At 54.7% G+C, this 24,523-nt stretch overlaps 1 protein-coding gene across 1 annotated transcript in view; it reads right to left on the bottom strand.

Moving 5' to 3' along the window:
* Positions 1 to 24,523, bottom strand: part of SDK1 (sidekick cell adhesion molecule 1) — a 230,773-nt gene that overhangs the window by 13,411 nt on the left and 192,839 nt on the right. Inside the window, exons 33-38 of the mRNA XM_032872773.1 lie at positions 23,699 to 23,836; positions 17,337 to 17,498; positions 16,383 to 16,508; positions 6,039 to 6,203; positions 2,977 to 3,114; positions 154 to 274 (exon numbers count right to left, since the gene is read on the bottom strand). Of these exons, the coding sequence (XP_032728664.1) occupies positions 154 to 274; positions 2,977 to 3,114; positions 6,039 to 6,203; positions 16,383 to 16,508; positions 17,337 to 17,498; positions 23,699 to 23,836 (850 nt within the window). The remainder of the gene's footprint in view (positions 1 to 153; positions 275 to 2,976; positions 3,115 to 6,038; positions 6,204 to 16,382; positions 16,509 to 17,336; positions 17,499 to 23,698; positions 23,837 to 24,523) is intronic.

The following is a 24,523-nucleotide window of genomic DNA, read 5'->3' on the forward strand; positions in this document are numbered from 1 at the left end:
TCCTGCCCCCTTCCCAACACTGCCCTGCTGGGGTTGGGTGGGTGCCCGTGGGCACGGCGGCTTGTCTGCGGCTGGCCCCCCACCCTGGCTGGTTCAGGTCTTCGGGCAGATGGGGCACACTGAGGGGGTTGGTTAGAGCGACTGCATCCCTACCTGGTCCCGTTCTTCTTTGAGAAGGTGTTCTTGACGTTGAGGTGACGGCTGTTGAGCTCCAAGGCAGCAAACCCTCCGTTGTCCAGGGTCACGGTCTCCTCCATGTTGGAGATGCTCTTACCTGCAGCAGGAATGGGAGAATGGGTTCAGAGGTTCCAGGAAAGAGCCCAGCCCCAGCTGGTCAGCCTATGGCTGTTCACTGAGTTCCGGCCAGAAGCAGAGCCCAGACCCGGGCTTGGGCTCACAAGACAGTCAGAGGCACACTGGGGAGGAAGCCGCGTGTTAAGGATGATGCTGGGGCATTTCTGTGTTTATTTTGCCTGACACCAAAGAACTGAACTGGTATTCTTACCAGTATCTGACGAAAGAGTTTCCAGAATGCAACATCTTTTTTAAAAAGCAGAGAAATTAAATACTGAACATGTTTCAAAATAAAAAACTCATGACCACATAACAACAAAATCTCAGTAGAAAGTAGATTTACAAGGGGCAACTGTGGAAGTAGTGGACAGGGAGTCTTTGGGGTGGTGAAAATGTTCTAGAGTTGGCTGTGGTGATGACCGCACATATCTGTCAATATACTAAAAGCCACTCAAAAGCAATAAATTTATAAATATGTATGGGAACATATTTTAAAACATGTCAGGAGATCAGATGAATAACAGTGTAGTTGTGAGAAACCAAAGGGGCTGAAAGGTTTCCAGTGGCTTTCCGTCCTCGGGGCCGCCCCTGTACTGGGAACTGGGAGAATGTTCCAGACCTCCTCCTCTGCTCCCAGAGGCCCACAGAGGCCCCCCTGGAGTGCATTTTTGACATACTGGCTTGTTCCTTACTGTCTGCCTTCCATCTTCTCCAGCTGGACCACAGCTCTTGGACGTGGGGACCTTTCCCGTTTATCTCTCACTGTCCTCCAGAAGGACTCCAGGTTCCCTAAAACCCCATGATGCCCTCTCTGCTGTGAACCCAGCGTGCCTGGACAGGCCCAGATGCTTGACGTGCTCGCAGCAGAGGAAGCTGACAGAACACAGGCGGAGGGAGGACGGAGCTGCAGGCCAGTGGGATGTGGGCTGATGAGAGGGTGAGTAGGAGAAAACCGCTCTCAGAAACAAGTCCCATGAGGAGAGGGTTGTGAGGGGAGCAAGCGGGAGGGGGCTGGGCCGTAATTGCAAAGGTCTGGGTTCTGCATGGCTCCTGGCAGCAAGGCAGACATTCCAGTAGACGAGTACGGTTTCTTTTTTTTTTTTTCCCCCAGGCTTCAATTATGATGTTAAATTAATACTCCAGGGTGAGGCTGAGTATCAGAAGCTACAGGTCAGATTTGTCTTTTTAGGCCGGTTTTCCAGATGCAGAAGGAGAGTGAAAAGTGGGGAGATTTTCTATGCGCCAGACGCAGGGTTCTGTAATAGCATTAACTCAGTAAAATGACATGCCATTCATACATAGTAAATCCCATAGGAATAAAGTCTGATTTACGAACACTTGTTAGAAGTGAATTTATACAGAAAAAAATAAATCCTTTCTTGGAGGAATGAATTGCTTAACGTTAGGAAAGCAAATGGCAAAGCACCTGGTTCTTTTAACCCTTCAGGAGCAGTGAGGTGTGGTGCAGGGGGGTGGGGGCCGGGGGGAGCCATTCAGCCCAGTGGCTTGCCCCCCTGGGGGCTCAGGCGCCCACTTGTCTGTGGGAGGACCCCATCAGGGATCCAACTTCCTAAGAAGCAAAGACAGACAGGTCCAGCCATGGGACCTGTCCTCCGCTGCGGTGATGTCACAGAGCTGGTCCCATGCATGGCCCAGCTATAGCTGTGTGTGTGGGGGGGGACACACCACCATCCAGAGCCCAGTTATAGTCCACTGGTGCAAAGAACAGGTCTTACAGGTGATTATGAGAGTTTTTAAAAAATTGAGGAGAGCAGAATGCACGGAGTGTACTAATCTTAAGCCTCCGGGGTGCTGGCATGTGTTATGTGTAGAACCACTATGCGCATAGAGAGTCAGAGCAGAGCACTCTCGGAACCCTGAGGGGTTCCCTCACAGCCCTTCTCTATTGATACTTCTCTGCCAGGAGACAACCAGTGTTCTGTCTTCTAGAAACTTCAGCTCGTTTGCATTGTTCCTGACCTTCCCATAAATGGGTCCAGCTTTGCCACGTTCCAGCTTTGCCCCATATTCATTTGTCCATTTCTCTGATTCGGGGTGGCTCATGCAGCAACAAACACTTATTAAGCACCTACTGTATGCCAGCCATGGAGCTTATGCTGGGGAAGCAAAGGTGAGCCGGGCGTCAGAGGGCTTAGAGCCGGAACGTGGGATGTAAGATGCAGTACACGCTCTGTTGGTCTACGGCTGCACCCCATTGTGTGTTTCCACACATGGGTCTGGGAGCCACACCAGCATTTCTGAGACGCACCTGGGCTCACTGTGCTCATGATACTGAGAGGTACGGTGAGTCACCTGTTTGATGCTCTGTGTGTCCTATTCAAAAATCCTGTTGCGTTTGGGCAATGGTGTGGGTGAGGGAACAGGCTCAGGGAGTTCCATCCACCCACGAGATGGAGAATCCAAGACACAAGGCTAATTGTGGGGCGGAGCCAGGACGTGAACCTGGACCTCAAGGGTCAAGGGTGCTTGACTGCTGCCCAGTGCTGCCTCCCAGAGGAAATCCGAGGCCCGGCCTTGGTCACCCTCAGGCAGACAAAACGCAAAGCCCGCACCATGGATCCCAGATTGAAGCAGAGAAGATGCGGACATTTTGGCTCCTGAGTGCATGGGCCCTTCTAGAGGTGGGGTGGGGCAGGGTGGGGGACAAGGCAGACGCCCCACCTGTGCTGCAGCTCCTGTATCTCCGGTTCTGTCCGTGCAAGACCAGGGCAAACACCAGCAGCAGGATGACGATCAGGCTGGAAAGTGCCATCACCAGCAGGAACCACCACTCCTGGTAGAACGGGGTTTCCACTTGAGCTGAGGGGCACAGGAGCACACGGTCACACGGGATGGACCCTGTTGTCACCTGTTCGCAGCTGGGGAGGAAGGCATTTGCGGGGAAGATGAACCCCGCCCCCTGCTGGGGTGGGCGGTGGGTGGGGAAGGGGGGGAAGCCGATGGGCTGGTTTCCCAGACACAAGCTCCTTCTCTGTGGGAACCGGCTGGGGCCCCTTGGGCACCCTTGCTGCCCTGTCCCAGAGCTCGCCCTGTCCCAGAGCTCGCCCTGTCCTTGCCATCCACACCATGCTTCACGCCATATCCCCCGATTTTATCTGCTTATGGATGTTGTCCGGGGGAAAGGGAGGAAGGACCAGCGTGCCTGGATGTCTCTGATCCTCAGTGCTCAGGCTTCCCTCCCAGATGGCCTCTGGGGTTCCTTACGCCCTCCACCACGGCCGCCACCCTATAGCGCCTTCTGGTGGCTTCCCCTCTTCCTGACATACCCCCCAACCAATCTGCCACACACTGTCACCAGGGAGATCTTACTCAATAGAAACAAACCGTCCCTTCCTAAAAGTCTTCAGTGTGGCCCACATGAGCCATGGGGCTCAGTCCGAGCCCGTGAGCCCCATGAGCTGACTCCTGCTTGCTCCCGCCCAAGGCTGGATCCCGTCACACCTGCATGAACACTGCTGATTGTGAGCCCTCCCTGCAGGCCTCTGCCACCATGGGACTCCCCAAGGCCTGCGCTGTGCTGTATTTCCTGCCTCCTGCAAAACTGAGCAAAACCACTGGCCCCTGTCGTGGGAAACATTTTTTGAGAAACAAATAGTTTCACTTAAAAGTTGCTTTGGAGGAGGACACCCTTCCTGCTCATGTTTTATTCTGTTTACTAAGAACAGAGACATGGGACTCGCTGCTTGGGAGATGCCGGATGGCCCTGGGGTCCCGCTGGTGCCTTCCACAAGCCCCCTGCAGGGGAGCTGGCTGGGAGGCACCAGATCCGACAGAATAGGAAGCCCCGGTCCGCCTCCCAGCTGCTGAAGCCCCCAGAAGACACTTCTGCCTTATGTTAAATCTCTCACCGGTTGGGTAAAGACTGTGCACACTGGGGACAAGAGCGGGGGAGCTGTCTTTGGGTAATGCAATGGCACAGGGCTTCCTGGGAGATGGCAGCATTTTGAATCCAAAATATATCAGTGGTTTTCAGGCTGCACATTAATTGCTCTGTATAATGAGCCAAGAAATTCCAAATGACCACCCAGGTGGGCGTGGAAAAGAAAGGCCTGGGTGCCCGCAGGACCCTACTCCTGGCCTCTGGGGCAGGACCCCACAGATCTGCACGCTGCTCTGAAGGACGGAGGAAGCTGACCACTGTCCCGCTGGCAGCCGCGGCTGGCAAGGGTGTGCAATGGGCTTCAGAGGACAGCCAGGCCGTGGGCTCCATGAACAGAAGGGCGAGGGGCTTGTGTTCTCCTGCAGGAAGGAGCCTTTGCCCCTGGCTGCATGTGTGTGCAGTGAAAGTCTCTGTGCATTTGGAATTGCTTTACGTGGGTGTTCCACACAGGAACCAAGAGAGGCAAACCTTGACTTGCTCGACTGGGGTGAGGGGTGCCCAGGGTGTCCTTATTCTAGTCTCTCTTCTGGAGGGCATGTTAAATTTTTCATAAGAAAGTGACAGAAATGAGAAGATTTTGATTTTTCTACGTCTTACTGCTACAGAAGCCCATGGTATGCTGGGGCTCCTCTTGGCAGACCCCGCCACAATCCGCGAGGACTCGTGGGCCCGAGCCTGCCCGCAGATACTGTGCTCCCTCCAAGGTCAAGGCAAAGAGGGACAGAAGGTATTTTCAGTTTAAACAAGAGCAGTCAGCATCTTGAACGAATCTAGAGGCTGGGGAAGAACAACGTGTTTCTCTTGGTCCCAGGAACACCCCATGTGGTTTCTGGCCTCGCGTGCCCCCTTGCCTGTGCCGCACCTGCTCCCTGCCTCCCCCGCAACTGCACGCCCAGCCTGTCCCCTGCCTGCGGTGGGTTGCCAGCTCCCTTTCTAATCACCTCCACGCTGCTCCCTGCCATCCCTCCAGCTGCCTGGCAGATCAACAGCGGAGCCCCAGGCGGCATCACCACTGGGTTGGATGGGGTCCCTGCAGGTACGTCCTCCAGGCAACCCCAGGAATGCCAGGTGCAGGTGGGGCAGAAGCTGGCCTCCCCTCCCCTCCTTGCCTGCTGTCTCACCACGAGAACTTTGTCTCTGCTGCTCTCTTCCCCTGTGGCCTCACCCCCACGCACCCTTCGCCAGCCAGACACATGCTCCCTCTTCTGAGAAACCCTTCCTGATTTCTCCGCATCTGTTACACCCCTTGCCACAAGGCTGGCGAGGGTGGCTGGTCTGTCATCAGCACCCCATGAGCTCTGGGAAAGAAACCTTGCCTCTTCCACCCAGAGTGGAGCCTAGGGCTCTTTGTACAGGGTGGCGACTGGCCCGGGGTGCACATGGGCCCCTCAGCTGTCTCAGGGGAGGCCTGGATCAGACACACCTGGGTCGGGTGCTAAGACACCCCAGCCCTCCCCGTAGCTGCTGGGACTTTGCCCAAGGCTGCCCAGTAAGGAGCCTTCAGCTGACGGGAGGGGCTGTGGGCTGCCTTCCCCTGGATGGACGGACAGACAGCACAGTGCTTAGCTCAGGCTGACTGCTCTGACTCTGGCGTGGGTCTTTGATTAGGAAAAAATGAGACAGAAATTAAGACTTGCTTAAACGCAGCTTGGTGAGGACAGTCAGGGTCGTGGTGGCACCCGCTCCCTCAGTACCGTGTTCTCCAGGCTGGGCCTGTGCTGCTGGTGCCTGCATGGTGCCGGGCGCTGTCCTTTTTCTTTGTATCACGGCTCCCAGCCATCCCCTCCCGCTCCAATGGAAGAACTACACTCGGAGCATCCCCTGTTCGGACAGGGCTCCCTACCTGACACGGCCGTGGAGGGGCTGCTGGGCTCCCCATAGCCTGCCTGGTTCACGGCCACCACCCGGAACTCGTAGGTCACTCCCTGCCTGAGCTTGTCCAGGCTGACAGTGTAGGATGTGGCGCCTCGGGGGATGTCCTTCGCAAACACGTCCCAGAGGCCTTCATCTGCAGAGATGACACAAGGGGAGAGGTGAGGGGTGCTCTTCTCCTGCTTCTGATGCACCGCCATGGGCTCCCTGCTGCCCTCACCAACAGAGCCCCCATGACGTGAGAGCCAGAGGCGGGGTGCGCGGCCGGGGGCCGCGGGCAGGGAGGTGGCCATCCCTCTCCTCGTGCACAGGCTCTGCTGCAGCTGCAGGCTGGGTGGTGGCGTGTTGCTGAACGTTCTCTCAGCCATCGGATCCCATCGGATCCCATCAGACTCCAGGCCTCCCTCTGGTTTCTGACTTACGTCATCTTCCATTGAGGATTTCTGGCTCCCTTCTGTCTGGTCGTGGTCTCTCCCGGTCCCAGGATCCCTCCTCCCTGGCCCACCTGCCCATCAGTCGTCTGCCATCCCGCACACCCCAGCCAGCGTTCGGGGTTCTTTGTAGCACCTGCCACCCCCATCCCAGCAGAGGCCCACAGAGAAAACTACACAACAGTGTCTTTACCAGCCAGCTGTGAGCGCGGTGAGGCCATGGGCAGACATGTCACCGGCTCATTGGGATGAAAGGCGCTCAGGACAACTGGCACAGAGATGCGGGGGGTCAGGGGCTGCCCTTGTTCACCCTCGGGACTCTGCCCTGCCTGCGCACACCAAACCCCTGAGAGGTGCCCTCCACTTTGCTCATCCATTGGACTGGCTGCAGCATCTGACCTGCCCGGACCCCAGCTCGCTTTTTTCACCTCTGCCCCGATGCTACCAAATATGAGTGCAAATGAGACAAACACATACTGAATTCTGGACACTTGCACACCCGTGTTCATGGCATAATTAACAATAGTCAAAAGGTGGCAGCAACCAAGCATCTGTCAACAGATGAGCAGATAAACAATGTGGTCCGTGTGCACCATGGAATAGCATTCAGCCTTAAAAAGGAAGGGAATGCTGGCACCGGCCCCAACACGGATGAACCTGGAGGACGTGATGCTCCGTGAAAGAAGCCGGGCGCAGAAGGACGAACGCTGTGAGACCCCCATTTATAGGAGGCCTCCTATGGTGTCAAAATTACAGACACAGAGAGTGGACGGCGGGGCCAGGGGCTGGGGGAGGGGAGGGATTATGGGTTCATGGGGACAGAGTCTCAGTTTGGGAAGATGCAGAAGTTCCGGAGATGGACGGTGGTGATGTCTGCACATTAGAGTGCATGTTCTCAACGCCACTGAACCCCGCACTTACAAGGGGTCACAACGGTGAATTTTATCTTATGTATTTTTTGCCACAATAAACATACATATTGAATTTATCTAAACCCCGACACGTAGGAAAACATTCATAAAGTTGACATTAAAGCCAGAAAGTCGAGATGCAAGAAGACAGGAAGAAGCCGGTAGAACGGACTCTAGATTGGAGGCACCTCCCAGCAGGGCCAAGGGAATGTGATCAGCGGCGTCGGTCATCAAAAACCCGTAACACAGCACTGTGGCTGAAAGAGGACTAGAGTCTAGAGAGCGTGCGTGGCAAGCCTGGCCCTAACATGCCTCAGCTGTGTGACCTTAGGTGGAGTGCCCAACCTCTCTGGGCCTCAACTGCAGAATTGTGACAACAAAGGCATCTACATCGTAGATCAGTTTGGAGGGTTAAACAAGGTTCTATCTGTAAAGTGCTTCTAACAGTGCAATACATAGGGGACACTATGCATGGCCTGCATATCTATAAACCCAATCTCGAAGGAGGTGCTTTGGTAAAAAGTGGGCTCTGAGCCCAAAATGTTCATTTGAAGTGCTGATCCTTTATGAATTATAATTTCTTTTACAGGCACAGGTATGTGATCTTTTTAAAAAGAGCAGAAGATCTGGAGAGGACAGGTGCGCTTAAATATGCGTGCTCACGCATGGACAGCTTTCCGGGGAGCTGAGGGTTATCTGGCACCGACCTTACCACGCACCTCGGAACACCAGATATGCTCAAGTGGATTAGCCCAACGGCACACAGAAAGAAAATTGCTAGTGTACAAGTCCGTATTTGCATAGGATTTAGAGTTTGCACCGATTAAGTCCTTACAAGCCATAGGTTAATGAAGGAACAGATGTGAATGAGATTTTAAAGGTACAAATCTCTGTAGAGGCAGAAAGAGAGCACAATGATTATTTATTTCTAAATATTCACAGTTACACTCATTTCTCACCAAGGTACCCATTACCACTAATAATGTCAAAATGGCAAGCCATAGCTTCAAGTCTCCCCGCTCTGGCCCTAACGGACTGAGGTTTGCACATGAAATGATGGCTGTCTAAGATGTTCGTTCGGATGTTCTGCACAAGAATGATTGGGGAGTAACGGGGGCAGAGAGCACATTTTCTCTCCACAAGCCACTCCCTGTGCCTCGGGAGTTCCCGGGGCCCCGTCCTCCCCTCTGCTGCCTCCCATCCATGCGTGTGATCGTTCCATAGATACTGAAGTTCTTCCTCTTTGCCTTGTTCCACCCATCGGGGAATCAGGTGAGATTTCTGTTCAGATGAGCAATTCGTAAGTCCAAGGGCAGGGGGTGGAGGCAGCTAAACAAGGTCATTCCTCCCTTTCAGACTCTTCTTGACCTCACTCCCACCCTCCAGCAAGAGATGCTTGCTTCCACCAGTGGGCTTTCTGAGCACTCCGTCGCATTTACCTGTCCGCATCACTGGGTCCTCGAGGTTTTCAAGAGTTCAATAAATACCTATTGATGTGATTACCTTCCCATCCATCCATCTCCCCAACCATCCATCTCCCCATGCATCCATCTCCCCATCCATCCATCTCCCCATCCAACCAACCATCCAGCCACTTTACCCTTCCTTCCTTCCATCCATCCACCACCCATCTGTCCATCCATCTCCCCATCCATCCATCTCCCCAACCATACATTTCCCCATGCATCCATCTCCCCATGCATCCATCTCCCCATCCATCCATCTCCCCATCCAACCAACCATCCACCCAATTTACCCTTCCTTCCTTCCATCCATCCACCACCCATCTGTCTATCCATCTCCCCATCCAACTATCCATCCACCTACCCATTTATTCATTCCTTCCTTCCTTCCTTCCTTCCTTTCTTCCACCATCCATCTATCCATCCAACCATCCATCCACCTACATATCTCCATAGCCCTTTGCAGGACCTACCACAAGCAGGCTTCTAGTGAATACCCACCACATTTTATTTGTACTTCCTATGAGTAAGCCACTATTCTAAGGGCTTTAAATGTGGCCTGAATTGTGCAGTGTTTTTCCTCTAAAAAGACCGACAGGGGTGTGTGGCCGGCTTAGTCAGTTGAGCATCCAACTACTGATTTCAGCTCAGGTCATGATCTCAGTGTTGTGGGATCAAGCCCTGTCAGTCTCTGCACTCAGTGTGGAGTCTGCTTGAGATTCTCTCTCTCCCTCTGCCCCCATACTGCCTCTCCCTCTCTCTCTCAAATAAATAGAATCTTAGAAAAAAATAAAATAAAAGAGTAGACTATTTTATGCTACTCAAGAAACTAAAGGAAAAAAACATAGGCTCTTTTAAATGAATGTTGCTTAAACCATTGCAATTAAGGGACTAAGCGTGAGAGGTATTCTCAGACTGTTCTGAGTGGGTCTGAACTCTTCTGGAGTGGGTTCCCTGAGTGTCTTTTGCATTAATGTTTCTGTAATGCTTTCCTGCTACCGAAGAAAAAAAATTATTTCCCCTTCCTCTGCCATCACCTAAAGGCCACATTTTATTTTAAGTGTTCTGTCATAGCTCCAGGAATTGTGTGCATTTTTCAAAAAAAAAACCATTTTAAAATATTGATAGAGAATCTCAATGCAGAACGATTTATTTAGTGATCCGTTAACACTGAAAAATGTTGGGGGAGGGAGAGTCATAGCAAGAGAATTTCCTCCTGAGCTAACAGAAGAAAATGTTCTCATTTTTATTTTGCTTAATTTTTCCTTGCCAAAATTAGCGCAATCGGCATTTTGGCCGTCGCTTGTAATTCACCGGGCGATCTGTCTACACTAACATTTCCATCGTGGTCCTGAGTGGGTAAGGAAAGCCGGCCAGCTGTTGACGCGTCCACTCTGTCTCCGCCATGGATTGCTTTTTTCATTTGTATTATGCCGTTAAATATCTCAATAAATCAATGATGGAGAAAAGTATCTCTACAAATTAGGGGGAAAATAACATTACAGAACTATTAGCTATAATGAGGTTTGTGGAACTGATTTTCCACGCACTGGGATAATCCCCAGCGCCGGATTCCCATCTCAACCAACACATGGGAGGCGTGTACGCCTTTGCACAGACTACAGGCTGCTCTGGGGATCTGACTCAAGCAAGCCTCTGGAACCCAGGTGAGGCTGCCCCGTGCCGGGATGCTCAGGGCACCCCAGCCTGGCTTTCCCTCCCCATTCGGGAAGGGAATCACGCTCCTGGGAAACTCAGGATGGGCCAGAAGAGCAGAGCAGAAGTGTCTTCCAAAGCCACTTCCCTGACTGCCGGGTGCCTGGTGCAGAGTCCCCAGCTGGCAAAGGGCTCTGAACGTCCTGGCTGACCTTCAGGCGGACACCTCCTGATGTCTGTGGGAGGGGGGGTCCAGGGCGGGGAGTGAGCCCAAATCACGCTTGTGTGTGGGGCCAGTCCTCCCTCCCCATTCCTGGACGCCTGAGGGAGCACCTGCCTGGACTCTCGCTACCACCCCCGCCCCCCCGCAGGGTAAGTGGGTGGGACACTGCTGCAAAATGAACCTTGCAAGTGTTCCTAACCTTGCAAGTGTTCCCATCGATCACGCACCCCAAGTCCCACCGGCCTCAGGGGAGGTGCACACACAGTCTGGCTCCTCAGCGGTTGGGTGTTTCTTTAAGGAATGTGAACTCTTTGCTTTGTCCTTGCTGCCTTCACGGCCTTCTCTGTGCCCTAAACAGGCGGAGAGGCTTATAGTAAAGGTCCTTAAAGAAAGAACATTTTGGGGGCACCTGGGTCGCTCAGATGGTTAAGCCTCTGCCTTCGGCTCAGATCATGATTCCAGGGTCCTGGGATCGAGTGCGGTGTCAGGTTCCCTGCTTGGCAGAGTCTGCTTCTCCCTCTGCCTCTGCCCCTCCCTCTGCTTGTGCTCTCCTTCTCTCTCTCTCGAAGAAAGAAATAAAATCTTAAAAAAAAAAAAAAAAAAGAAAGAGTCCTTTTCCCACCTAATAGCTTTGGCCGCCTCGGAGCCGACCTGCCTACAGCCGACAGAATGTGTCCCTTCTCATCCTGTGGCCCCCGCCTCCCCTCCGCACATCTGCTCCCAGATAATGTCCTAATAAACCTGGAAACATGGACACCTCTCTTCTCAATTGAGATGGAGCCCAGCTCAGGCACATCGGTGGGCCACTCAATTTATCCCTCCAACGCCCGCAACCGAGCTGTGTGCTGCTGGCACTCAGACAGACGCCAGGCCCCCACAAAAGTTTGATTTCATGGACAATTAAACAGGGTCTCCATGCTGAATGAAACTGTCACTCACGGGCCCCAGATTTCTGGTTCCACTAACTCACGCAACCAGCAACGTGACTGTCAGCCCGCAGCCCCGAGCAAAGGGAGGCCTGTGAGCTATTTATTTCTTAAACACTGCCTTTTCTCTCTGTGTCAGTGGTCAGTCTCCATTCGAAATCTAACTGAAGCAGTGGGGTTCAAACACGAGGCTAAATACCTTTGAGAAAAAAAAGAAAAAAAAATCACTTTTTATCTGATCTGGTTTAAGGCAGGAGATAAAATGAGATGAAGGTCTAGAAGCAAAGGGTACCTATGCCCAGAAGGAGGTGGGCACCGGGCAGGTGTAAGGACAGGAGGAAGTGCCAGGCTGGGGAGGTTGGATCAGTGGCAGCCGCCTGCCTGCCACCCGCTTGCCACCCGCTTGCCGCATTTGCTGACTTGGGGATTTCCATCGGTTTTAAACCTTTGGAATAAGGCTGATTTTCTTCTTTGTTCAACCAAAAAGTCCCAGCGCCAAAGATGGAACAGGAACAAAATGAGCAGGGAGATGCAGACAGATGTGTGGGGGGCGGTGGGGGTGCGATCAGGGCCTGGGACCAGGGGCCTGTCCTCTGGCGGGCCAGCTCTCCGCTCCGGGCTAACCACACTGTTTGTGAAAAACGCTGCCTGCGCCGGGTCCGTCCTAAACATGAATTTCACGGCTGCTTCGGAGAGGAAAATATATTTATAGTTCCTTTAGTGCCATTCCAGTCTATTGTGTAAATATGTAAATTTGGTTTCGTGAGCTACACAATAAAATGCCTTGGGATAATTTGTGTAAATAAATCATCTGCATAAGCCCACTGCACAGCTTCTATGGCCTTCCAGGGAACTTTGCGACACTGACTCAGAGGAAACGTAGCACAACCTGAGACGTGCCTCTTTCGCAAGGCTGTCCTTGGCTCTGTGTGCTCACTGACCGTCCTTCCTGGGAAGGAGAGAGTCCACTTTCTGGTCCAAGACACTAATCTCCTAGCTGCTGTCAGGTGGGCAGTGGGGCGACCCCACAGAATTTGCAGGGGTTACCATGACAGTGCAGGAAAGGAAAAGGCTGTGTTGCCACCTGTCCCCATCTGCCCCCACCTGCACCAGCCCGCTGGGCGCCTTGTGGCACCAGCCACTAAGCTGACGAGCTGCCTGCCTCCCTGGTGCAAGGTGGAGACTTGCCTGGGCGGGGAGATGGAAGACCTGGCAGACAAGTGGCTCCGGCTCCCCAGACACTTGGTGGCAGGGACCCGCGGGGGCCAGGTGGACTCCATCAAAAATAAGACCTCCTCATGACAACCTGGGCCCATCTCCCAGATCCCCACTCCCCTCGGAAACCACTCCCCTGCCTGGAGAAAGTCTTGCCAGAGAGCTTCGGTGGAGAAAATAAGATAGAGCGTTTAATGTTTTGTGTAATGAGGCCTGTAATAGATGCCAGCTGAGATCCAAAGCCCTAAGGCACGAGCAAGGTGTTTAAATATTGACAATCCATAAAAGCATTTCATTTGCCTCTGAGTTGCTGCTGGCCTCTGTCACGGGAGGGAGGATGCACCCCTCCGTGGGGAGACGGCGAACCCCGCGGCCACTCTGGTTCGGTCCACGGTACGAAAGGGGAAATTGGGGGCAGAAGAGAGCAGAAGCGAAATCTTCAGCGCTCATGGAACAAGACGGCATCTCACAGGTCAGCCTCCTTTTGCATCTTGGTCCCCGGGGGCCGGTTTCCTCATCGCGGCACCAACTGACGGAGCTCAGGGTCCTGCCCATCTCTGGAGGCATCCACCCGGCCAAGGCCCTCGGGGAGCGAGGCTCAGTGCGAGACCTAGCCCCGCGTCCTGGTTGGCTCTTCACACCACAGTCCAGACTGCCCAAAGCTGTGCTTCTTCCAACAGGCCACCTGCTTCCTTCTTTAGGGTGGATGGAAGTTATGCTAACCCCATGAGAAGCCTGAGAATCAAAACCTCCCCTTTGCTCAGAAAATGCCAGAATATGCTCTCCTCTGCTAGGATTCTGAGCCCATGAAGCCGTGTCTGGCTGCTGACGTGGTCCATTCCCCATGCTGACCTCTGACCCGGAGACGCCCTTTCCAAAGATGTGCTGTTGCCCTTGACTCCTTAGGACACCATCGTGGGGTTATTGTGTGTATATAATATATATATGTATTTTTAAAATCTTAAGCTGAGCTTTTCATTTTGAGGTAATTGTAAACAGAACCGCACGCAGTTACGGGAAATCACGCAAAGAGAAACCATGTGTTCTCTCTCTGGTGTCCGCCAACCGGATCGTCTTGCTGACACAGCCCAGACACGGAGCATTCCCGTCACCCCAGGGACCCCACTGTGGTCCTCTCACAGCTACTGTATCGGCGCAGGGTGGGGGGGTGAAGGTCCTAACATTCTAGTCAGGGAGCAAGCCCTTGGCAGAAGGAGGGGAGTTGGCAGGGGTCCGCTGTGCATGTGTGTCCTCTAGAACGAGGCCTCTCACCTTTTCTCGGGCCAGAGATCCCATTGGCAGCCTGTTGACTCTGAAGGGACACCTTCTCGGAATGGCTTTAGTTGCATAAAACATGAAGGGAAGCCAGTTATGCTGTTAATACTTGTAAGTACCTAGAGGTGACCGAAGGTTCCCAGCAGCATCGTCTCCCCAGACTGCGGACCATGTGGGTCACGGGGGGTTTTCGTTGGGTGACGTGTTGGGCTACGTGGTTCTCTGGAAGGCGGGTGCAAAGGCCTGGATTTTGGGGGGGGCACCGTGATACCAGGGTCACGCTGGGTGATGAGGCCCGGACAGTGTTCAGATGACGAGGGAAGCCATGCTGCGAGGCGCCCGCGAGGCCGGGATGGGATGGGAAGCGGCGTGACTTCTGTTGCTGCCAATTCCGCAGGCTCTTCAGCTACGTCTGCGGTTTCTTACCTACTGTGGGGGGGTTGGATGGTGTCCCCCCAAAATTCACGCGCTCAAGGTCTGATCCCCAATGTCCCAGCATGTGACCTTATTCAGAAATAGGGTCTTTGCAGATATAATTAGTCAAGACGAGGTCTTGAGGGAGTGCCTAACCCAGTATGACCAGTGTTCTCATAAAAAGGAGACAGCCGGGCACGGGGATAGAAGGGCACACAGGGAGAAAGCAGGGATGGGGGTGAGGCCTCCATGAGGCAAAGAATGACCTAGACTGAGAGCAAACCACCTGAAGCCGGGAGACAGGATGGAAGAGACACTCTCTCATGGCCTCAGAGGATCCCCTTCCCCCGCCATGCCCTGCCCTTGCCCGCCCAGGCTCCAGACGGAGGCAGGACCTGCACGTGGGGGAAGCAGCCCAGTGTGGGCCCCGGGGCTCCGGCAGCCGGAGTCAGTGAACGCGCCTGTGCTCACGAGGCAAGGACAAGCTGGGTTTCAGTTAGGGGTCAGTGATGTCCACGGATCTCAGGAATTCTCAGGAGCCCCTTGCTGGGCCTGAAAACTCACAAAACTACCTTCGCAATGAATGCTCTCCCCAGACTCGGGGAGAAAAGCATCGAGTTGCTTCCTTGGGGTAGGTGCAGCCCCCATGGCCCTCGGCTGGGCCCAGACCTCACCGGGCCCGTGTTTGAAGGTCTTGAAGTCTCAGAAAGTGCTTGGGAATCCTATGTCCTCAGCGGAGCACCTGCTGTCTGCTCTCGGGGCTGCCTACTTTCAGAGCGACAGGCTGGTGGGGGCCCAGTGGACGCAGAAGGCCCGTCACCGATTCGGGACCCCTGCTTCCAGGACAGACCAAGTGCCTTGTTCAACACAAGCTCCCAGGACCCCTTGGGTGGACGTGCTGAACATGCAAGTGCTTGAGCCAAAGAATTTTTCATATCGCCCTTAAAGGATGCTGTTTTGGTCTCAGGCACCAGATTTTCTACTTAGGACTTTCTGGGACGGGGTTGTGACTAGTCATCTCCCAGAAGCAGTTTGGCGGGCAGTCTGACACAGGGACAAATGTGACCCCGCAGACCTTCCCTCTCAGTCCAATGGCTTCTTGAACCATCCGACTACAGCGATGCCCAGCACCGTGGGCGGGATCGGGCGGTGAGCTTTCTGCTGGCAGCCCAGGCGCACCATGGGTTTTCAAGCTCAGATACGATTAACTGTGCCGCCCTCTGAAGGTCACGGTGGACATGCTCTGTGTTCTCTGTGTTTGGTGACACCCCCTAGCTCCAAGGACTAATGACTGGCTCAGCGCAGCAGAGACGGATTTTCCGATAATGTCCGTGCTTTGTTATTACCGCTGACTGGGAGGGAGCGAAAACCCTTAGGGCGGACAGGGCAGGGAATAGACCTTAGACCTCATTTTCAGGAGCCTAAAGATGGGGCATGTGACGGGTGGGCTTCACTGTGATCAGAAAGGAGTGGGGCTCAACTGGGTGCAAAGATGCAGAGCCTGAGATGAGCCCCTGGAAACACTCTTGGATCTCACCACGAGCAGGAAGCGTGTGCAAGTGTCCCTAAGTTTGTATGTACGTGTTTCTGAGGATGACAATGACCACGCCTCTAGGGACGCGCGCTGTGGCAAAACACGGAGACTCTCATGCCCGTGAGGTGGCGGAGCAGAGGGAAAGATGTGACTAGCGTTTCGTCGAGTTCCCCTCATGTCCGTGTTGTTAGGGAAAGGCTGCAAGGAAGCTGAGGGCTCGGACTCTCAGGCTCCCAGCTTGACAGGTGTCCCGGCCCCACCCCTTACCTGAGGGCCTGGCCTCGATGACGTAGCCAGTGGTGGGCGTCCTGCCTGCGTTCCCCTCGGTCCACTGCAGGGTCAGTTCGGAGGCTGACTTGGTGACCAAGACATCTCTGGGGGACCCTGGGGAGCCTGTGGGGTAAAAGAGACAGGGGAGGGTGGAGATTGGCACTCGGGGGGCTCCTCATCCCCCACATGGGGCCTGCCCTGTCCAGGCTCTGTCTACTTCTCCAGGCAGATGGCTTAGCCTTGCCTGGTCACACTCTGCTCAGCCCAGATGTGGGAAGGCTACAGTGGCCTCACATGAGGCCAGTGGTGGGCCAGATGTGAACAGAGACAAGCCATGCAACAGGCCCAGGACTGCGCCTGGCATGCGGTGGGCCTGCCGTGAACCTAGATCCTGTCACCCTCGCCTTGCTAAGAATGCAAGCAAAGGCCAAAATCGTTTCAGTGGGAAGCTCTGGGGCTTCTTCGCACGATGTGAGCACTTCACACCTCTTTTGTATATCTCATTTCCAAAATTCACTAATTTGGGGGGTGCCTGGTGGCACAGCTGGCTGGGCTTTTGCTTTTGGCTCAGGTCATGATCTCAGGGTCATGAGGTCGAGGCCTGAGTCGGGCTCCACGCTCAGTGGGGAGTCTGCTTGGGTTTCTCCCTCTCCCTCTGCCTCCAACAAAAGTAAATAAATAAACCTTTAAAAAATTCACTTGTTCCTTCCAAGGCTTTCCAGAAAACAGCCCCAAACATTACGTGTTTAAGACCTAGGAATTTGCTCATCTCTGTTTAACAAGTCCATCTAGAGAGGTTGGTGCTGGCACGAGCTTTGGAAGATAACCCTTCTGCCGAAAGACCTCTGTGTTTCTGCCGCTCTGGGTGGGCCACCACCGCCTGGGCTGCTGCGAGGACGGGCCCATCTGGCACGGTAGTGGACGCGGGGCCCTGGGCGGAGCTCCACTTACCCTCCGCTGGCCCGGCCGTGACATTGGCTTGCAGCTCGGGCCCGTAGGCGATGGTCCGTGCCTGCACGCGGAAGAAGTAGGTGACTCCCTTGGTGAGATCACGCACCTTCAGCCAGCGGCGCCAGTTCCCCTTCACGTCCACTGTCACCACCTTGCTCACCCCTGCAACCACCGAGAGAGAGCAAAGGCCAGGAGGGGTCTGGGGTCAGAAGCGCCAGGAGTACCACCCATGTTGCCGTGACAACAGTGACGGTGGCCCCAACTTGCAAAGGAAGGATTTCTTACAATTAGGAGGAGTTTAGTGGTGGTAATGGCCAATTTTCAGCACAGATAAGTGTAATTAGTGTTCAAGTCTGATAAGTGGTGCTAGCAAAGGGAAGAGCTAGCCTCATGGGGTGACGCAGGGAGGGGGCCCACAAGTCCCACCTCATGCCGGGGAGACTCCCCCGCCGTCCTCCCGTGCCGGGGTCAGGTTCCCCTCCCCACGGACTCTGAGCCACACAGGCTCTGTGTCGCTTGTGTTGGTGACCCGGAGCTTCCCAACTCCGGAGAAGAGAGCAAAAAAGAAGATGGGCTTCCCCTAAAAGCAGTCTCCAGCTGGACTGGTTTGGCCAACCTGTGGCCTAAAGGCCCCCCAGCCACAAGTGAGAACTTGGTCCTTGGGCTTGGAAGCAAGGATGAAGAAAGACTATCACACCAAATATCGAAGCCCTGATTTGAACTAGGAGGACAGATAGACAACAGGTCGCGGACATAAATGAAGTGAACGTGTTGTTGGCTGTATTCTGTGTAATGAGAAAATCAAGATTTAACATTTGGGGAGGAAGACACATAGTGAAAATTATATGATTGCAGCGTTTTCCTGGACAGACATGGGGCTCCCTGGTTAAATAAGTTTGAAGATGACGTGTTCAAAAAAAGTCTCGTAAGCTCCAAGGTCAGGATTTCTGAGAACTTTCACCCCATGTGTGTCTATGGGGTGTCCCTGGGGGAGGAGGAAAGGGTGCCCTGCTCTGACATTAGCCAGCAGAGCTGGCCAGGAGAGCAAACAGACCGTCCAGGGTGGCTGTGGCCGGGCCTGCCCTCTGTGTGGATGGCTGGTGCTATCCCCACCCTTCATCCTTTTGTAGCCTTGAACTCAGAAGAGCCCCACAAAGTGTGCTCTTTACTACAAAACGGGTTCACCCTTCAAAGTCGTCAAAGCCAATGTCTCTTGTCCTACAGTTGTCCCAGTACCTTCTGGCTGGTTCACTGTTTTCACACCATGCCTTGTACAGAACATTGATTCAGCTAAATGAGTCTCTTCCAGACTATTTCAGAAGGATTTTTACTGTGTTTGAGTGACCTCTGAATCTGAGGTTTCTGGGTCATTTCTGCCCTGAGAGGCTGCCCTCCTCACCTTACATGGCTCAAGAAAGGGGTTTCGGGATGACAGTTTGCACACACAATGACCATCATTGTAAATGGGTGGGATCTTCTTGGATATAAAGTTATTCTGCATAGCACCCCCCCCTTTTTAATTAACAAACGCCTTCCTTTTCCCCAGAGCAGAAACAAAGCCATGTGCAGATTTTGTGAATTCCATCCCACTAGGAGGTAGAGCTGGTCCGACCTCCCCTGCATTTCAACGATGTCAGAATCTTATTTATTTAGTCAATTTTTAAACCGTGCTCTGCACTACAAAGCCCTGGGGTGCAATCACATAAAATACTACCGTTTAAAACATTTAAAAAAACCCATAAAAGTAGCTCTGCCATAAAATCCGTTCCCCAAGAACATGGCTCAGGCTCTGCGTGGCTTGGTGCTCCCCACCGTGACCAGGGGACTGGCCCTGGGGAGGCGGGATGAGACGGGCCCGTCTTCTCGATGGAGTGACCCCCAGGGCCCACGGGCAGGGGTAGGCTGTTGGGCTTTCTGCCGCCTTGGCCCGGGCTGGTGAGTTTGCCTGCACAAATCCCAGGCACCACCCGGCGGCTGGGCCAGGAGGCAGAAAAAGCAGTCGGTAGAACCACCACTACTCAACACCACCATTTCACAGCCTCCCCCATTCTTGATGGCACAGACGTGTATAAACTCACACGTCATGTCTTCTGTGATCTTCGCAAGAGGGCCGGCATTCCCGCAGAATTCATGGGACTCTAGCCCTCCAGGAAAGATGCCTGAGGTTTTCATTACATTGGCCACTCCATCTCTGGGGCATCGGGAAGAACCAGAAATTGTTCAGAGACCCACCTGCTACTTTCATGATTCCCTGTTGGAAATCTGGATCCAACGTGAGGGCAACAGGGGTTGGGTTTCTCCAGGAGACCCCCACTCTAGGGCCCCGCACACTGAGCAGTTTGGCCAGCTGTTGTCCTAGGGGAGGGGACCCAATGAAGACTTCCTGGAGCCACAAGAGGAGCCCCCCACTCCCGCCTGCCCCCGGGAGAGACGGAGCTGGGTATGGAAGTGGGACAGTGAGGGCTGGACGAGCCTGCCAGAGATGCAGGGCAGTCTGACCTCAGCAAGGCATAGGACACCGAGCTGTGTGATCGTCATCACTGCCTTCCGTGCAGCCCCTCTGGCCTCATCCCTGAGCATCTGGTCCTTTTCTACTACATAACAACACACACTATCCCATGTGCAACTGAAGTTCCTCTTGCCCCTCGCCAGCCCCAGGTCAAAATGCCCCAAAGGGCCTAAGGCTAGAGAGAGGTCACGGGCGAGGCTCTGCCCTTTCCTGGCCGGTATTCTCTGCCAGGACTGGTGGCCGTGGTCTGGCCAAGCCAGGGATTCTGGCAGATGCCGTCCGACCAGGCGGGCTCACAGTGACACCGATGTTAGTGAGGAGCAGGGGTACCCCAGAAGGTCACAGGGTCAACCAGGGCAGCACAGGGGTGGTGAGCTCTGCTCTTCGGGAAGAGCCCGTTGGCTGGTGGCCAGGGAAGCTGGAGGATGGGGGGAGGACGGGGGGGTGTGGCCCGTGGCTGGCCTCACCCCCGGCTGGAGCAGGGGTCACTGCTGTTTCAGGATGGGGTCTGCAGTTGAAATGGAGGGCGCTCTGACTCGTGGAAAGCCTGGAGCCCAGCGGCAGCTTCGGTGTTTCCCTTCACCAGCCCCAGGCCTGGGCCAGCCACGCGGTGGAGCAGGAATCATGGAGTCTGGGATGTGCCCGAGCCACCGATGTGGTCCAAGTTTGGGAGTCTGGACGGTTTGCTCTCGAGCGCCCCGGGGACCCGAGGAAGCTGTGAGCCCCGAGATTCTGGAGAAATGCGTGAGCTGCCAAGCTCTCCTCCTGCCCGGACTTCAGAGCGGATCACGCTCACTGCCCGAGGCCAGGAAGATCCAGGTGGGCAGAACCAGCCCTCCTGACACGGAAGAGACGATGCCGGGGACCCACAGTCTTATTACTTGTGGGAAGAGGCGAAATGGTGCTTCCAAGTGACTCCACGTGTTGTCACTCGAGGGAGAAGGGCAAGCGCCACAGGTGGCTGGGAAACGCTTTGATGACCACTCGGCACGCTCCTCTCTGCAGCCTTCACGCATGTTTACTTGCAGAAGTGCAGGCGTTCCAGACGTTTCCCCATCATGGTGGCTCTCGAACCAGCCTGCCCCAGTTCAAACCCCACGCGTGTCCGCAATACCCCCCTGTAGCCCCGGGCGGCCATCTCAAGGGCTCGAAACCTGAGTTCTAGGGAGATGTGAGTAAAAGCGGCCGCTGCACCCTGCAGCCGTGGGAGGACGCAGACCAGTGCGTGCAGGTGTTTCACACAGGCCCGGTCTGTAGGGCGAGCTGCGCCATTGCACCTACGATCATGGGCATGCACGTGGGGCCGTGTTTACAGGGAGCACCGAGAAGCCACGGGTCAGCCGCGCACGAGGGACCGGAGTGTCTAGCTGCGTCATGTGAGTGATGCCGTGTTGCCGTGGTTGCTGGACCACAACCCTGACCACACCAGGGAAACCACATGCAGGATCTTCTCCCTGGAAGGTGAGGCGAGGCCGTGGGTTCAGGCACATGGAGAGCCAGCGGGACTCTGGGACATCGGGACGGCGGAACTCGGGGGACAGAAAAGCAGGGCCTGCCGTGGTTCGCGACCCGGCGGGGACAATGGCCGTAGTCTTGCTTGGACAGCAAGTACTTTTTTACAAGACTCGGGGAGCCATCCTGGGTGCCAGGTCCAGGGGTGCCTGCCACGGAGTTTCTAGAAATTCTGCAAACCCATTACTGCCCTGATTTGGAAAAGCCACTTATCTGAGGGAGCACAGGCAGACTCAATGTTTTGGTGAGGAGGTCGTGAATCTTGGTGATCCTTTCTCCTTTGTGTGGCACTAGTGTACAGTGTCTGCAGCTTGGTCTCATGCCGTGAGTGTGTGTGCATGTGTGTACACACCTGGGCATATGTGTACACAGTACTGGGCAACAGGATGGACGGTGTCCAGCGGCTCTCTGCCCTTTGTGCAGGCACTATGAGCACGCATAGATGCCTGGCTCCTTCTGATTTGTGCCACTGGGACCCTGACCCCTGCCACGCCCCGGCCACCTGGTCCCCAGACAGGCACCGGGGTCTGAAAGGCACACAGCAGGTGTGACTGAGCCCCCGCGGGGCCAGGGCTGTGCCCTCTGCCATTCCCGAGCCACATGCCTGCCCGGCCTCTATGATTATTCAGCAAAGTGCATCAACCATGTGAGACTCTCGCTGCATGTTTTTGCGTCTCTGATTTGGGATTGATGATGCAAACGTACCGGGCCGCTGTTTACTGCAAGCATTTCTTCTTTCCTAGCACTTCATAAAATAACAATGAATCTTATAGTCAATAATGGCGTTTTAGATTCGATGACATAAAATCTCGTGCTTAAATTTTCTTCAAATCAACCCCCTGTTTTACTTGAATGTACTTATTTTAAAAGGAAACTTTTATCAGGGCTTTAAATGGAGTGCCAATATTATTTGATGTGTTGGTTGTATTTTTTCCTCCTAGACATTAAATAATCTGTAATGGTTACAGTCTGGTGGTATGTCTTACAGGGGCAGCCTACCCTGGGCTGGTCTCCCTTTTCTGGCCTGGTGCTGGGCACACAGCAGACGAGGAACAAAGTCTGTGGGGCTCTCTGAGAGCACGTCAGCCGTTAGTGGGGAGGAGTGACGGGTATGCGAGAGATTACGGCAGTGCCAGAGAGTAAAACAGCAAGGACACGGCTGTGCCCCTGAATGACTGAGCCCATGGCTATTCCCTTCACTTCCCTCGCTAGGTGGTGGGCAGTCGCCACCGCAAACGCACGCATCCCCCTCCCCCACTCCTCACCCCCAGACCCCCAGTTCCAAGCCCCTTGCCAGGTGCTGCAGCGTCGCTGGTCTTCCCAGGCCCGAGCCTCTGTGCTGGGCCACGACCCCTTCTCCCCAGAAGCTTCTGTATCTTCTCTTTCCATCTCAAATTCACCTTTATGCCTTTGTCATTGGGTCTCTCAGGCTCCTCTGTGTGCAAGTGTTTCCTCTGCTCTCCTTAGAGGGTCTGTGCTTCTGCTGATTGATCCCTGGAAGTGTGAGGCTGATCAATAAATCTTTTCATTCCACGGCGTTGAGACTGTGGTTGTAGCCAGAGGGGGGCCTGGTGTGTGTGGGCCAGACCCTCTTGGGCCCTGCGCTTCGGCCCTGGTGACACGGCCCTGGTGACACGCCCTGGTGACCGGTCCCGCTGCTCTCACGTGACCTCCTCCCCAATCCTCAGGCTTGGCCTCAGGACCCCGGGCCCCAGCCCGAGTGGCCCATGTGCAGTGGAGCTTCCCCGGGAAGGCCTTCGCCTGGGGCTGGGAGCTCGGGGCGCCTGGGTCCTCCCAACACTGGTCACCCTCGCATCGCGGACCGTTTGCAGGTGTGTTGCTTCTCTCCTCACTGGAATACAGACTCATGGACTCAGGGAAGGAAGGATCTTGATAAACAGTTGGGTGAGGACCCCTGCTTCCCCGGCTCTGTGCGTTCCCGCATCTAGAACAGTACTTGGCATGCAGCAGGTGCTTAATAAAGACTCGAGGAAATGAACGCGTGAAGGGTGTTAGCAGAGACACCTCTGAGGGGCTCAGCGCTCCTCCTAGGATGCCCATGGAGGCTGATGGGCCTCTGTGCTCCCTGTGGTCCTAACAAGTGGTGCCCTGGGGACGCAATAGTAACAGGAGAACTTGGGTCAAGGGGTGAAGGTCAAAGTTGTCTCATCGTAAGTCAGTCGGGAGAGGGCTGTGCTGGAACCCAGAGTGCGGGGCTTCTGGTCCCGGCCCCGCCATGGCTCACAGGCCTCTTGAGGTCAAGGCTGCCCACTGTCAGACTAGGAAGTGGCGTGTGTGCCCCAGTGAGGACAGCTGTCCCCGCGCTCCCCTCAGGCCTCACCTTGGACTGGTGCTAAGGGCTCGTAGACCACTCGGTAGCCCTGTAGGACGCCGTTGGCTGCTGCCGGTTCACCCCATGAGACGTTAAGCGTGGTAGAGGTTATTTCTGAGAACGCCAAAAAGCTGGGGGTCCCGGGAGCTGGAGGAACAGAGCATAAAGGGACTTTCAGTCAGGCTGCTTTATTGGTCATTTACATCCACGTCTATGCCTCCGCATAGGATAAAAGGGTTATTAGATGTTATTTTCAACTCAGTAAGTCTCCACTCTCTGGAATGAAAAGATTTATTGACTGTCTCTGAACTTCCCAGGATTAATCAGAAACAGGGACCCTCCTGAGAAGAGCAGAAAAAATGACAGGGTTTAAACACAAAGGAGCCTGAGAGACACAGTGACAGAGGCGTAAAGAGGAATAAGACAGGCAGACGCAGAAGGAAAGGCGGATAGTTTCTGGCTTTGGTTCCAGCAACTGAGGCCGCTGGAGGCCCCGCCCACCTCCCCTCCCTCGCCTGTGTGTGCAGGGGGGCCCTCTGGAGCTCCACCTTGGGGCTGGGGAGGGGGGGCCCAGCCAGCCACTCCGGGCCAGAGAAGCTGCCTGTGGGCCAGGAGGGCCAGGCATGGGGTCAGGGACAGAGCCTGCTCCCCGCCCCCATCCCTGGGTTCTGTGGGGCGTGTTGGGGTCCAGACTGATTCCCAGAATCAGCACATGTTCTCTTGGCTGCGCTCCCGCCAGTCACCCTGTGACCTGCCAAGTCCTCGGTACCCTGGGGAGTAACAGGTGACCCAGCTTGGATTCCAGAAACGGCCCCTCCCGGCTGCTGGCTGAGG

Source organism: Lontra canadensis, unplaced genomic scaffold, assembly GCF_010015895.1.
Source record: "Lontra canadensis isolate GAN:19392208 unplaced genomic scaffold, GSC_riverotter_1.0 scaffold45, whole genome shotgun sequence".
Taxonomy (NCBI): Eukaryota; Metazoa; Chordata; class Mammalia; order Carnivora; family Mustelidae; genus Lontra; species Lontra canadensis.